Here is a 14,890-nt window from a genome sequence, read left to right on the forward strand (position 1 = left end):
TGGGGGGGGCTGGCTCTGTCCTGGCTGGCCACTTGGAGCTCATACCTGCTCTCTTTGGGGCTCCAGGCCCCATTGCTACTTTGGGATTTGAACCCTGGACCTGAGCCAGCGCTGACTCCAAAGGGCACCCTCTGTTCCCGGGCCTCTGGTAATGGGGGGCCCAGGAATCCTCCCACTTCAGTCACAGGGGGAGGTGTGTGTATGTGTGTGTGCGGCAGGAAATGGGGCAAAATAGCAGCCGGTGCATGTGCATCCTCAGCTCCACGGGACTCTGCGTACCCCTGGGTAACTTGATTATCGGGCTGCTCTGAGACCTGGTATGGACACGGTGAGGAATTTTAACGAGGGAGCGGATTTTCTAGGTTTTGGAGAATCTGCCCGCGCTGAGGCTGGCAAGAGAAAAAATGGTGTGTTCAGCTCCAGGAAAGTATAATTTATATTTCCGGGGAGTCCAGCAGGGTTACTAAATCCTCCCATTAATTAATTCACTTGGGAGGTGATGGAGGCCCCCTATGTGCAGGATGAGGTGCGGAGTCGGGGAGGAGATGGGGAAGGCAGTGCCCAGGTGATTTCTGCCAACCAGGGCCTAGACTGACGAGACTCCGTAAGTGGACACATCAGTCGTGATTCTCTCTCATGGGTAGGATGGATCCCAAATGCACTGGTGTTTCCAGAAGGGGATGGAATATGGTGTTGCTGGTCAGCTCTCTGCCAGCGGACACTCTTCACCTCTATCTGGTGCTCTACTTCCCCGCCCATGTTCCGGAGTCTGGCTCCAGGACAGGGATCCTATTGCCACGCCCCACTCCCTCCCCCGGCTCAGGAGTATGTGGGCATGTGATTTCCAAGCCATCAAAACACCACATCCCAGGGCCACACTGATTAGTTCAGAGACAGACATGTGACGGAGCCAGAGCCAATGAGATGCGATGAGACTTGCTAGGAATCCTGGGAAGGAGACTCCCACACTTGCTGTTGGGCAGGAAGCTGCGAGGATGGAAGCAGGGCCTTATTGCTGCTAGGAGGGGAGAGAGACAGTTTGTGAATGGGGTCGAAGAGACGAAAACAGAGCTTAGAGGAGAGAGAAACCAGTGCCTGAAAATCTCGTTTGAGCCCCTGGATCCTGCTATGTCTGATGCCATTACTGCTGGATCAGTTAAATAGGTGAATATGCTGCTTCTTCAATGGAGCCATTTTGAATTAAGTTTCTGTTCACGAACAACTGAAAGAGGCCAGTCTGATTCAAGAAAGGATAAATCCTGTAGTTTCGGGCAATCCAGGATGGCTTCATGGAAGAGAAGGTGGATAAGGCTTAGATAAATTCAGGGAAGGAGAGCATTAGTAAAGATTTTGAGATGGTTGTAATAACCAATGAAGCTGGTCTGGTTTAAATGGCTCATACTGGGGATGACAAAATAGGAGACAGGGCTAGTATGCACATATACGTCTTTCTATACTGTGGAGTGGCATGCTGACTTGAATATATGTGCCATCCCTTCAAAGTTTATAACACGCCTCTGCGTGCCAGACTGTGAGCTCATGAGACCCGTACCTGGCTCTGTTTTTGTTCCCCCTTGGACACCCAGCACCTGGCACAGAGCAGGCTCTCAGTAAATACTTGTCAAGGGAATGAATGAATAATGCAATCAAATTCAACTAGTCCACACATCTTAGATGACTGTCGTGAAGATCAGAAATAACATAAATCACTCAGCACAGTGCTTGAGCCATAGTAGGTACACACTATTGAGGATGCGAGGCTGTGCCCCTTCCCCAGATTTGGGAATTGAGGCTCTTAGGAGTAGGTAGCATAACCAAGGGCACGCAATGTGTGTCAAGGCTGGGCTCCAAACCCAAGTCCACTGACTCCAAGTGTGAAACGCGCTGCACAGTCCCTGGTGGGGTGGGGGCAGAGGAACACTGCGACGGGCCACACAGGCTGCAGCACTTACCTTGGAGTAGTCAAAGCCGTGCTTCTCCTTCACCCCGTTCCGGCAGAGTGTGTAGTTATAAAAGCGGGAGTTTTTAAGGAGGCCGACCCACTCCTTCCAGCCTGGTGGCACGTAGGAGCCATTATATTCATTCAGGTACTTCCCAAAGAAAGCTGGAGGAGGAGAGGGATCAGGATCACGTGAGAAAGCAGAGAGCAAAATCTTTTCCTAGTCATCACCCAGCCATCCTGTGCCCCAGGCCGGGAACAGCCCCGCCCTCAGCCATGGAGCCCATGGAGCCATGACCTCCTACTAGATGTTTCTATATGCGTACAATAAAATACATAGGATCACAGAGAAAATCAGTTATTTTGAAATGTAGTTATCAACACATTAAAAGACTGTGCCATATAGTGATTGGTGTCTTAAAAAAATTTTTTTAAGACATTAAAAGCAAGTCTTTGGTGCCTGGCTAGCTCAGTCAGTAGAGCATGAGACTCTTAAAATCAAGACCTTGTAAAGAGTGATAATTTCAGAGTAGTGATGAATGGAAATATTTTATTTTGCAATATCTGCAGAAACTACAATGGCATATTACAATGTCGATGATTTCTATGGATGACAAAATTACAGACCCTGCCCCCTGCTGTGGTCTGCGGCCTCTGTTCATAACTGAAGAAAATGCTAAGTTTCAGTTGTAGGTTATTGAAAGTAAGAGTGTAAATTTTGGCATTTAAATTTATGGACGCTTTGAATTCTATCGACTACACAGCGACCAGAATGGCTAATGTTAAGAAAATAGATAATAGCAAGTGTGTGTGTGTGTGTGTGTGTGGCAACTGGAACTTGCAAACTGGTCTGATCACTGTGGAGGACTGTTTGGCACTGTCAGCTTAGCTTGAACATATTCATATCTTTTGACTCGGTGACTCAAATCCTGGGTATTTACTCGATAGAACTGCATTTATATGTTCACCAAAAGTCATGTGCAGGACATGCTCACAACAACAGTAATCATGATAGCAAATAACTAGAAACAAATCAGATGTCCATCAACAACAGGAAGGATAAACCCACTGCTGCATGTTTATAGGATGGAATATGACAGAGAAATGAGGATGAAAGTACTGGCGTCACATTCAATAAAACAGCCGCATCGCTACAGTCTAATGTTAAGAGAAATAAACCACATATGGAAGAAAGCACACTGTATAATCCCATTTATATGAGGTTCAAAAATAGGCAAAACTAATCTATCTTGGAAAAGCAAGCAGTGGTCCTCCTCTGACACAGGGAGGAGAGTGGGTGGAAGGGGTCCCGGGGTGGGGGAGCTTCTTGAGTGACGGCATTGTCCTATTTCTAGCTGGAACACAGGTGGTTCAGTTGCTGAAACTCCGCTGAGCTGGCCATGTAGCATTCTTCTCTGCATGTGCGCATGCACCACCATCGAAACTTACTCAGAAAAATTGTCCTACTTTATCTGGACAGAAATATACCAAAAAACTTTCTGTAGGTCGTGAAGCAACAGACAAGATCTTTGTGATACTTTTATGTTCTTCTTCCTTCCCGATGAGTGACTACGATTTTTAGTAACTGTAACCTATAAAGCCATTTTTAATAAATGAAAAAGTCTATGAGAGTTTTCCAGAGACGGAGGCGCTCTGGCAGCCTTCTCTTTCAGATGAAGACACTGAGGCTCTGAGACACTCCATTGCTGAGAGAGTGAGAATTCAAGAGTTTGAGGTTGTTGAAGGGATCGATCTATCGCGATCTTGTAAGCAGAGTGCTTAGCACCATGCCTGACAAATAGTGAGTGTTCGACAGGTGTCAGTTCAGAGCCTGGTTGGAGAAGAGACAGATGGGGAGGCGAATGTCCACAGAGGAAGGAGGAGGGGGCTGGGGGCAGCAGAAGTAAGATGGCCCTCCGACCTGGAACCTTCAGGAAAGCACAGAGAGTTGAGGCCTGGAGCAGAAGAGGCTATGATGGAGCTGGAGCCCTTCACGGAGTTTTCCTGGAGACCTGGCAGGTGGCTGGTACTGCCCAGGAGTGGGAAGACCCGCTCCCTGAGAACTCAAGCAGCCAGATCCCGAATCCCCACGGTGTTTGCAAAGGGAAGCGCTCTCATTAAACTCTGCCCTGCAGTGAGAGCTCCTAAGGAAGGAGCTGATGAAATGCCCAGGAAGGATTTGATCTCCATGAGGAGGTGCAAACAGGAGGGAAACTGACCCCGGCAGCCTCAGGAAAAGGCCCGGGGTGGAGCCTCCCCTAATGTGGGAGGGCAGAGCCAAAAAATAAACAGAAAGAACCCTGGCATTCCGGGGAGGAGGGGGAGAGAAACTGGCTGCCCTGGCTCTGAGTCCCACCCAATATTTAGAGACTAAAATGCATTTAGACGGTGGATGCCCAATGAAGCAGCGACTGCATGTCCCCGGCTGGGTGTCAGGGCACAAAGGATTGAGATGCCAGCTGGGGTAAGAGGCAGCATGGGAGTACGAGATGAGCTGAAGGCTTGGCTTTCCCTAGAACATGGCATGTTCCAGCCATTCTGCTGTGTCCATTCCCTTAACACAAAGGTTCTCAGCCAGGGTGATTCTGTCCCACAGGAAACACTTGGCAATGTCTGCAGACATTTCTAGTTTGTCACAACCTGGCATGCTACTGGCATCTGGTGGGTAGAGGCTAGGGATGCTGCTAAATGTTGACAGTGCCCAGCTTGGCTCCCACAGCAGAGAATTTCCCAGCACAAAATGTCAATGGTCTGGAGATGAGAAACCTAAATAACTCCACTTGGCCCCCGCACCTCCCCTTCCTCAGTAAAACAACTGCATTGTGAGGGCTGAAAAGGTCCCTAGAGGTCAGTACCGTCCAGAACCAAGACCTACTAGAGCTCATTTCTGAAGCTCCTTTCCAAACGTAGGCGTAGGCAGGGAGCTCTGCTCTGCTGTGGGCCTCTCTCATCTCTCTCCTGTTCCTCCTCCTTGGGGGAAGAATGACATACAGCAGCGGGGTCAACAAACCTTTCCTTAAAGGCCCAGAGAGTAAATATTTTAGGCTTAATGGGCCAGATAATCTGTTGCAACTATTCAATCCTGCTGTTGGAGAAAACAATCACAGACAATAAACAAATGGGCGTGGCTCCGTGCCAATAAAACTTTATTTATAAAAAGAGATGGGGGGCCGGATTTGGCCTGTGGGCTGCAGTTTGCTGAACCCTAGCATATACGACTGGTGGATTTGGAGGGACAAACTGGGCATGCCTAACCCAATCGTTCCTTTGCCTTTCCTTTGGGGAATGAGCTGCTCTGAGGAAATGCTAGATTTAAGGGGGTTTGCTCCTGTGGGGCGCAGAGGAGAGAAGTGTGAGCCTGGCTCAGCGGGAAATCTGTTTAACTCTGGAGTTCAAGCCCAAATGCCTTCAGGAGGAAGCCATGCCCTCGAGCCTAGCCTTTATCAGATTTATCAAAGTGCTATTTTGGCTTCTGTCTCCTGAAGGCTTAGTTTCATTTCTCAGTTGGTTCAGAACTTCAACAAGGCAGAAGGTGAAATTTAATAAGCCCCCTCACAGAGCCCCGAAACTTTCCATTCATGGCAAATAATACCGGTGGTGATGTAAAAGTTTCCTTTTGAAACAAATGAAGTAAAAAGAGTAAAACAATGGAGAGAACAATACTAAATGAATAATAGAATCAGTGTGCCGGGCATAGTAAAAATCATGATGGTGGCGCATGAAATTGCCGAAGTCGGGACAACGCTGCCTTGGGCAGGTACAGATTCATATATCCACTCAACAACTACTTATTAAGCACCTGTGGTATGCCAGGAGCTGCCTTAAGCACTGGAACCACAGCAGTGAATGAGACCAACAGGATCTCTGCCTTCATGCGACTGGCTTTCTAGCAGGACACTGTGACAAGTTAAGATGGTGTTGTTGTCCATAACGGTGATGAAGAAAATAAAGGATGATGATGTGACGAAGTGGCCAGAGATGGACTGAAGGCACAATTGGGCTGAGTGGTCAAGGGAGGCCTCTTTGAGGAATGATGAGGGTGAGTCAGAGGGAATATATATTTATAAAGAAGACTGCTCCAGGCAAAGGGACTAGCAAGTGCAAAGGTCCTGAGGCAGGAACAAGTTTGAGGACATTGTAGGAACCCAAGGAGGCCAGTGAGGAAGGGAGGAGATGACATTATAGGGTAGAGGGATCAGATCATGCAGGGTCTTGGAGGCTTCAATGAGGAAGTGACAAGAAGCATGACGGGGACACTTAACGAGGTTCTGCATGTCTCCTGAAATATTACACACCTGACTTTGCATTTTGCACGCATTTTTCTAGAAGCAAGTCCACAGCTTTTCACACATGTTTAAGGAACCCAGGACCACAAGTAACAAAAGCCTGGGGAAAAAGACTCACTGACTTCCCCACAGGGGGAACTGAGTTCTCCCTCGGCTCTCCCACGTCCCAGGCTTGTGATCCTACTGGTTTGTTCCTGAAGATGTGGGCCACGGTCTTTCTGATAGATACGCAGCATGGAATGCTAATAAGCTTTAATTTTTGGTCTAGTTGGTGAGACGACTACTTCTTGGGGGTGGGAAGTGGGGTGCCTTTGGAAGGCCACCCCTGCCCATTATTGTCCAGCGCCAAGGGTGTCAAAGTGTCCGGAGCAGTTTCCTCTGCTAGAATCTGCTCTTCCACATCTCTCTCCTCTCTCCAACCCCCAACCCTTTACAACTCCAGAAAGAGTTTATTATTCAGGCTCCACAAGGCCCTAGAAAACAGGGCTTTAGTCAAAGGCTTTTAGTGCCAAATTAGATTTCGCTCTCACTTGATTAGATTTCCCCCAAGGCAGTTTTTAAAATGGTCAATCAGGCCCCAGTTGAGGTGGGACAAGTAAATTAGCATGGGCCCTGGGGCTCCCGGCTGGGAGATGGAGCCCACGTCATGGCTGAAGTCACTGAGCTTTCCCAGCTAGGACAGACAGTACAAAAGGAAGAACAAACTGGAGGCTGGTGTGGGGGTGGGACGAGTTGGCAGGCAGATTAAGAGACATTAAATGCCAGGCTAGGAAAGGCCATTGACAATGTGTTGGCTGATAGATGCCTCTGGGAAGCAGGGTTGGCATCAACTGAAGGGACAAAGCACTTACAGCTTCCTGTGTGGCAGGTGGAAATTTACACCTGGCACTGGGCACTTTTGTTTTGCCCACCTGATCCTGACCGTGTTCCTCTGGGTACCACCACTTCCTTAAGTACGCACGGGCTGGTATTAATTCCTGACTCCAGGGCTGCATACATCATCTCAGCCTGACCAATCAGCACACCGCATTCCCCTGGCTACTGCCATTGGTTCAGGGATAGGCATGTGACCCAAGATGAGCCAATGATAGTGAGCCCTGGGATCTTTTAAAGAGAGACTGGCAAAGAGAAGTTCTTTTTCCATAGTGCTTGAAGCTGCTGGCAGTCATCTTGGCACCAACAGGGGAATGTTTATCTGAGCATGAAGCAACATGGAAAAAAAACAGCAGAGGTGAGAGGTGGAGAGAGACAGAAAAAGACAGAGCATGCGAGCGAACAAGAGAGAGAGAGGAAAAAGAGAGGAAGTAAACTTTGAATTGGGCCAGGGCAGCGAAGGGCTCCACAGTGCTAAGGAATGACACAACAAAGAGGACGGTGACAAGAGCGGCAGCCAATCTAGGCAGTCCTCGCTTTGCATGGTCTTGACATGCACGAATGTCGATTTCACAGTTTAGTTAAATAATGCCAGTCTCTCACAGCGCGGTTCAAATTTAGCCACCACAGTATATTCGCTGGAATTACATAAAGTACAGACTTCGCTACTAGCTCTTCAGTCCACAAATTGATGTGTAAATAACAGATCAGTGGCCAAGAAGTGGTCACTTCTCGCAAAGTCAGTTGGTGACTGGTCACTGTGTATCTGTTAGTATTTTTTTGAGATAAAACCATTACGAATATTTACTGTTTTTAAATGCCATATATTTGAGACAACAGAAAACAAAGCATCCTCCTTCAAATTCTCATTTCACTTGTATTTCACAAAAGTGTTTTAAAACTTAGATTTCTATTACCTGCATGGAGGGTATAGACAAAAGAAAGCCCCATGGAACCAAAGGCCCACAGAGTCCATTTCCAAGGCCAGGGCACGACCCCAGGCTAATACACCTGCCACATGCTGAGCACCTAGCTAGACATGGCCAGGAATGCTCAGGGACACACACATATGAACGAGGGGGTCAGGCATCGCAGTGTCTTTGTCATTCATTTCTGAAAGAGCTGGCTTCAGATCCTGACTCTGTTGGATAGGCCAAAGGATGCTACTCACATTTACTTGATGACAAATTTTTTTTTCTGAAATCTTTATATCTGCATTTTGGTTTCTGAAGTAAACTGCCATTTCTAGCACAACTCTGTCAAACAGAGCCACTGCAAAGTCCCTGAGCTTCATTACCGTAGCCTGGCAAATGCTCTGTGACGCTTCCTAACCCTTTACAGTTGGAAGGATGTTCATTTTACTTGACCAGCCATGCTGCTTGTAGAGGTAAACATCTTTTTTGGACTATCTGCCCAGAAACGGAGTGAACTATCCATTGAGACCCTGATTTTATTTTGGCCGGATGTGCACATATTCACGTGAAATTACCCAGAATGATGAGGAACTGGTAGGAAGCACGCATCTGTCATTCAATTCCCACAGACAGCAATGCCTGTAGCGCTGCTGCCTCCTCTTCTCCCAGTGATACATCTACACGGCATGTTACAAAAGCGGACGATCAAAGGAGAGAACTGGCCGACAGGGATCAAAGTGCAGAAAAGAAACGAAAAGTCAGGATGCCGAAACTGAAGCCCGAGTCGAAGGTAATACAGTTCTAGAAATGGCGCTGACCGTGGGGGTGTTGACACTCCGTGGGAAACTCTACATAAGCAGCCAGAAGAGCCTAGTTGAAGGCAAACTTAATCGTCGACATAGATGAGGAAAAGCGGTGGTGATGAAAAGGACCATGCCGTCTCACAGGAAGTGACAGCTGGCAAAACCGCTTCGCATTAAATGGACACCTGGAGGTATTCGCGACGTCGTAAGTCGTGTGTCCCTGGGCAAGTCGTTTCATCTCTCTCGACACCTCAGTTTCTCCATTTATAAAATGGGGGATAACAACAGTATTTATCTCATGGGGCTGTTATAAAAACTAATATTATGTGTATTGCTTAGACCTAGCCCATAACAAGTGTCCGCTAAGTGTTACAGCCTCATTGTCACCGATGGGTCCTCTTCCTAGCTACCCTCTTGCTCTCTTATATCTTGTTTCACGGAGTTACTGCAGAGACAGATGTCAGAAGCCCCCATTCCCCCACCTTTGAGGGGATTCTAAACCCCTAAACCCTTTCCTAACGCTCTCTCCTTGCTGGAAAGCTCCGAGCCCGCTTCCCTTCCTAGCTGCTGCTCTCTCCATTTGTCTGAGTTAAGTGCTGCTGGGGAACCATTCGGAGTCTGATGGGAGAGCCAGGCCCTTCTGTTATCTCTCCCAGCCCTGAATCTAACTGAAATTGCCTCGTAATAATCGCATTTGTGGTCTGTAAAAGCTGTGTCTTGCTGTGACCGGGACTGGGATTAGCTGGCAGTAAACCTGGCACAGAAGGGCAGGCAGAGGCATCACTGTGGATTCGGGGGAGACGGACGGATTTGGCAACTGGAAATTAACAGGAATCCTAGTGCCGCCTCGCGTGCTGGATGGAGAGGGCTGGGTCGGCGCGGGGGACGGTGCCGTCGGCACCTCCTGGCAGCCATTCCCCTCTCTCTGGATAACACAGGAGGGGACAAAGGAGAGCAGCCAAGAGTGCGTCTGCAGCCAGACGGTCTGGTTTTGAACCTGTCTGCCACCTCCTAACTGCGGGGCCCCAGGCAAGTGACTTCACCCCTCTGTGCCTCCATGGGCAACGATGACAGTAAGTCACTGTCTACTGTCATGCTGAGTGGAGGAACGGACACGTGCAAGGGATGTGAAACGGTACCTGGCACACCCTAGGTGCCTAGCGAGTGGCAGCTAATGGGACTGACAGCACCCACTGCCATAAAGGAACTCTCTCCCCCACGGGCCATCTGGGTGGAACTGTCAACAAGGCTGTTTTAAGGACACTGGCATCTCTTAGCACACACTCATCCCACACCATCTCCACCCACATCCTGCATTAAAGAGAATTGATAAATAACTAAGAGTCGAAATATTCCAGAGCTGACTGGTTGAATCATGCTACATTTCATTATTTCTATTCAGATATAAATATTTCACTAAATACTTATTCATTTTGATTTGGCAGTTTCCTTCATATTTTGGAGGCAATATACCAAGTTATTCACACACGCACGAACACACACACACACACACACACACACCCCTTTTCTTTAAGGTAAGCCCTGAAAAGCCACAGCCACTGCACCCCGGTTCCTCCCAAATACAAAAGTCCTGACTGTCGGTCAAGGTGCCTTCTCCCAGCCACAGCGCAGGTATGTGGCTGAGCTCAGCCAATCAGATTCTACCCTGGGACTTGGACTATTGAGCTAGGAGACTCGAAGGCGGAAAAAAGGGTTAGAGTCCTGTAAGACCTCCTGATGTCGGTTGTTCAAAAGGCACAGATCCAGTGTTTGAAAACCCAAATGAAAGAGGCAAGGCCGTCAGGGAGGCAAGAATTATAAAAAAAGAAATGGATCTTGATCATTCTCATGTCCTTCCTCAATAGAAACAGCCTCCACCTAGATTTCCTGCCTCCTCTTAGCCTTCCCATAACCCAGTCACCCCCAAATGGCCAGAAGGACCCTTCTGAACCCAAAGCCCTCTTGCCATCCCCCTTCGGTGACTCATCTGCCCATCCTGCTACCTCTGCCCACGTCTCCCACCCCCCGGCCCTCTGCTCATTCTGTTCCAGCCACTGCAGGTCTCCTGTCCCTTAAACGTGCTGAACTCACTGCCACCTTAGGGCCTGTGCACCTTGTCTTCCCTCTGCCCGGGACACGCGCCTCTTCCCTTCTCATATGGACTGGCTCCTTCTCACTGTGACGTCTCAGATCAGATGTCCCCTCCTCTGAGAACCTGTCTCTGATCCCCCTGTCTGAAGTCACCCACCCCTCAATACTCACCAGGCTATTTATCTCCTCCACAGCACTCAGTACTCCCTGAAATTACCCTGTAGGTTGTTTGTTTTCTTGCCTTCCGTCATCTCCCCACCCAGGATGTTGGGTCCAGGAGGTGGGCGGGGCATTTTCTGGGTGCTGTAACCCAGAGTGGGCACTCACTCAGGTGACAGCTGCTGACAGGATGACTGCTGGGTCCACGGACGTGGGTGAGACACCCAGGCCGGGCAGTGCAAAGCTGCCCCTCTCCAGTGTCTGAAGCCTCACTATCTCCCCTGGAGGGTAGGAGGGCTGGAGAATATTTTATTGAAAGGGAGTTCTAGTACGGTAGCTGCAGGAGACAATGTTGCAAGCTGGGAAAGGGGTAAATGGCAGGCAGCGAAGATGTCAGTGCAAAGCCTGTCTGCATGCAGAGTACACTGAACGTGTCTCAGGCCAATCAGGACTGATTCGCCCCACAGGGGACACTGGGCAAGGTCTAGAGACCTTTCTGATCTTCATGACTGGGGGAGGACGGTGCTACTACCACCAGCATCTAGTGGGTGGGGACCAGGGATGCTGCTAAACGTCCTACGGAACACAGCCCCGACAGCACAGACCGATCTGGCTCCAAAGAGTCAGAAACTCCGTGCCCGGTACACAGCCTTAAAAGGTGTGTGGGTCCTCAGGGATGGTGAGGGCGTGCAGTGTGGCTTTGATGAACTGGGTTTCCAGACCCAGAGAGCCAGGGTTCGAGCCCCACCTCCTTGGGCGAGCGAGTGCTCCCTGCTAAGCCTCAGCGACTTCATCTGTGAAATGGGAGCAGCGACAGATGAGAGAACGTCTGGCACAGAGTAAGAAGGCCTGAAAAAGGAACTGCGATTTTCCCAAATAGAGCCTGCTTCTTTGCGGGGGGCGGGGACGAAAACATGGGTCTCTGGAGAAATGAACATGGTTGCTACAAACCAGATGTGACGCCGACTTGGAGAATGACAAGGCCCCTCCGAGACTCCAGTAATGAGCTCGGGAAGGATGTTTATGCTGCACAAAGGAATCAGCTGAGCATGACATACGTCTATTAGCAAAGATGGGCTGGAGCGCAGAGCCAAGCTAATTACAGCAAACATTTGCCTAAGCCATTCGGAAAGGTCAGTGAAAAACGAAGCAGGGCACTTCGCAAAGTCCGCCTCTCCTGAATAGACGGCCCCATTTCACACGCAAGGACTCTGGGAAACAAAAAGGGATCTTTGCCCATCCAGATACCTTCTAAATCCCAGTTGTCTGCATGCCTCTCACGCGTTTTGCCATGTTTATGTGTTGTTCAGACAGCGACGCGCTTAATGCTTTCCTTCCGATCAATTCATTTGGTGCCAAACAAGCATCTCAAATGGGACTTTTGATCGGTCCCCCTAAACCTGCTTCTCTCCCAGCCTTCCAGTCAACACCAGTTGTTCAGGCCACATCCCCTTGAGGGGTCTTTAGTCCCCCCCCCTCATCTCACGTCCACTGAGGACATATCAGAGTAGCTCTACCTTCAGAGCAGACTCAGGACTGAGTACCTCTCACGTCTCACGTGACCAGCTCCGTCCAAGCCACCCCTTTTCTTGTTTGGACCTCGTGGGAGCCTCCTCCCTTGCCCTCCTGCCTTAGACCTCCAACCTCCAGTCCAAGCTCCACAGTAGCCAGAATTAAATCACAAGCCTGATCAAGCCACCATTCTACTCAAAACCTATCAATGGCTCCACATGACACCTGCGCTAAAATCCGGAGTTCGTGTGGTGGCCTGCAAGGTCCCATGTGACCCGTTTTCTGCCCCTTCCCTGTCCTCAGCTCCCCTGCTTTGCCCTGACCCATTCTGCTCCAACCGCAGCGGCCTCCTGCTGTCCTGACCCCTGAAGCTCATTTCTGCCCCAAGGCCTTTGCCCTCGCTATTCCCGCTGAAGGAACCACTGTCCTCAGACACCTGCACGGACCCTTTGCTTCCTCACCTCTCCCAGGTATTTGCTCAAATGTTAGCTTCTAGGGTTATATGCCCACCCATCTAATTAAAATGCCCTCTCCCCACCCCTCTCCAGGCTCTCCCTTTTCTCCTGACTCTGTTTCTCTACAGTATTTAGTGCCACCTGACAAAATGACTCGTCTTCTGGTTTTTATCACCTGTCTGTCCGACTAGAACGCCAGCTCCTTGGAGACCTATGTCCCTATATCAAGAACAGAGCTCGGCAAGCAGTAAGACAGACGTTTGTAGGATAAATGAATAACTGACTGAACCAACGAACACCCGGTTATGGGAGGCCTGGGGCAGTCACGTCTGGCTAAGGAGATGGCAGATTCGAATTGCCCATCACCCAGGGCACGCTGTCTTTGAGTAGAACAGCAGGTAGAATCGTCAAACTGTTGTCTTTCTACTCGATGCTGTGGCATCTGGTGAGTTGAGTCTGGATCTATTTAATCCACGTGGGACCTGACTTCTCTGTGGGACATGACTTCTCTGTGGGACGCTTTGCAAAAACCAAAGAAGGGCCCAAGGCCAACATCAGTCAATTGCAATGGTTCTCCAGCATTTGTTATCAAAGTCCCTTTAGACTCTTAACGATTATTTAGGACCTCGAAGAGTTTCGTGTATGTTGGTTATACCTAGTGATAGTTATCATATTAGAGATGAAAACTGAGAAATTTAAACCATGTTAATTCATTTAAACATAGTAATAATAAACCTACTTGTATGTTTTAAAAATAATGAATCAATATATTTTCCCAAAACGAAATTAGTGAGAAGAGCTGCACTGCTTTACATTTTTGCAGTCAAATGCTCTAGCACTGAGCGATACTCCCGAGTTTTACATTTCTTTTTGCTAATCCCTTTAATGTCTGGTTTGACAGAAGACAGCTGGATTCTTATAGGTGCTTCTGCATTCAATCTGCTGCGATGCATTGTTTTAATCACGTTTCATGAAAAATCCAGCCTCACATAGATATGCCCATGGAAAGGGGAGGAGTGTTATAAACCCTTTTTAGATAGCCCTGGCCATGTTACGTACCCCCAGAAAACACTGCACATCTGTAAGAAAATGAGGGTGAAAAGGCAAATAATGTCTTGATGTGACATGAAAGTGGTGTGGGGTCCGGGCGTTCCGGGGCCACACTTTGAGAATCCCTGGGTTAGATGATGATCATCCCCAACAACCCAGTGAGGCAAATGTTATTTTTGTCTCCATTTCATAGTTGGTAAAACTGAGGCACAGGGAGATGAAAGTCCCTTTTTGCCCAGTGTTCTATAGCTGGCGAGTGGCAGAGCTCAGACTCACACCCAGGTGGTCCATCTAGGGTCCACCTCGAGGTCACTTCCCCATGTTCCCGCCTCCCAGGATTCACCTGGCATGGGCTGTGGAGGGAAGGCCATCCTCAGAGCCTGAGCCCTCTGCCTTTGCAGAAGCGTCGCTATGGGAACACAGGATGGAACCACAGACACTATCCAGCCTAGTCTAGCCAGAAGCGCAGAGTTTGAGAGATGATTTTTATCCTGGGAGGCAGCTGGGCATGAAGGTTGAGTGTAGGCTCTGCAGCCTACAGCCTGGATTTAAATCCAGCAATTTCTACCTACCAGCTCAGTTGTCCCAGCTGTAAAATGGGGATAATAATATCCATACCTGACAAAATTGTTGGGAAGGATTCAATGAGAAAACATAGAGAAATTGCCTCTAAAATGTTGATTACTGTTTTTATTATAATATTGTTTATCGTGATGTTATATATTCATTCATTCATTCATTCACTAATTCATTCATTTTCTAAACATTAGAAGGACACTGGTAATTTATGAAGTGTAGTTCTAGGTAC

The 14,890-nt window shown here is 48.7% G+C and overlaps 1 protein-coding gene across 2 annotated transcripts in view; it reads right to left on the bottom strand.

Annotated features, from left to right (window-relative positions):
* SULF2 (sulfatase 2) overlaps positions 1-14,890 on the bottom strand; it is a 106,891-nt gene that overhangs the window by 31,948 nt on the left and 60,053 nt on the right. For both annotated transcript variants that reach the window (XM_006921896.3, XM_025040050.1), the window contains exon 4: positions 1,953-2,104. In XM_006921896.3, the coding sequence (XP_006921958.1) occupies positions 1,953-2,104 (152 nt within the window). The remainder of the gene's footprint in view (positions 1-1,952; positions 2,105-14,890) is intronic.

This window comes from Pteropus alecto, unplaced genomic scaffold (genome assembly GCF_000325575.1).
Source record: "Pteropus alecto unplaced genomic scaffold, ASM32557v1 scaffold45, whole genome shotgun sequence".
In the NCBI taxonomy this organism is placed as follows: domain Eukaryota; kingdom Metazoa; phylum Chordata; class Mammalia; order Chiroptera; family Pteropodidae; genus Pteropus; species Pteropus alecto.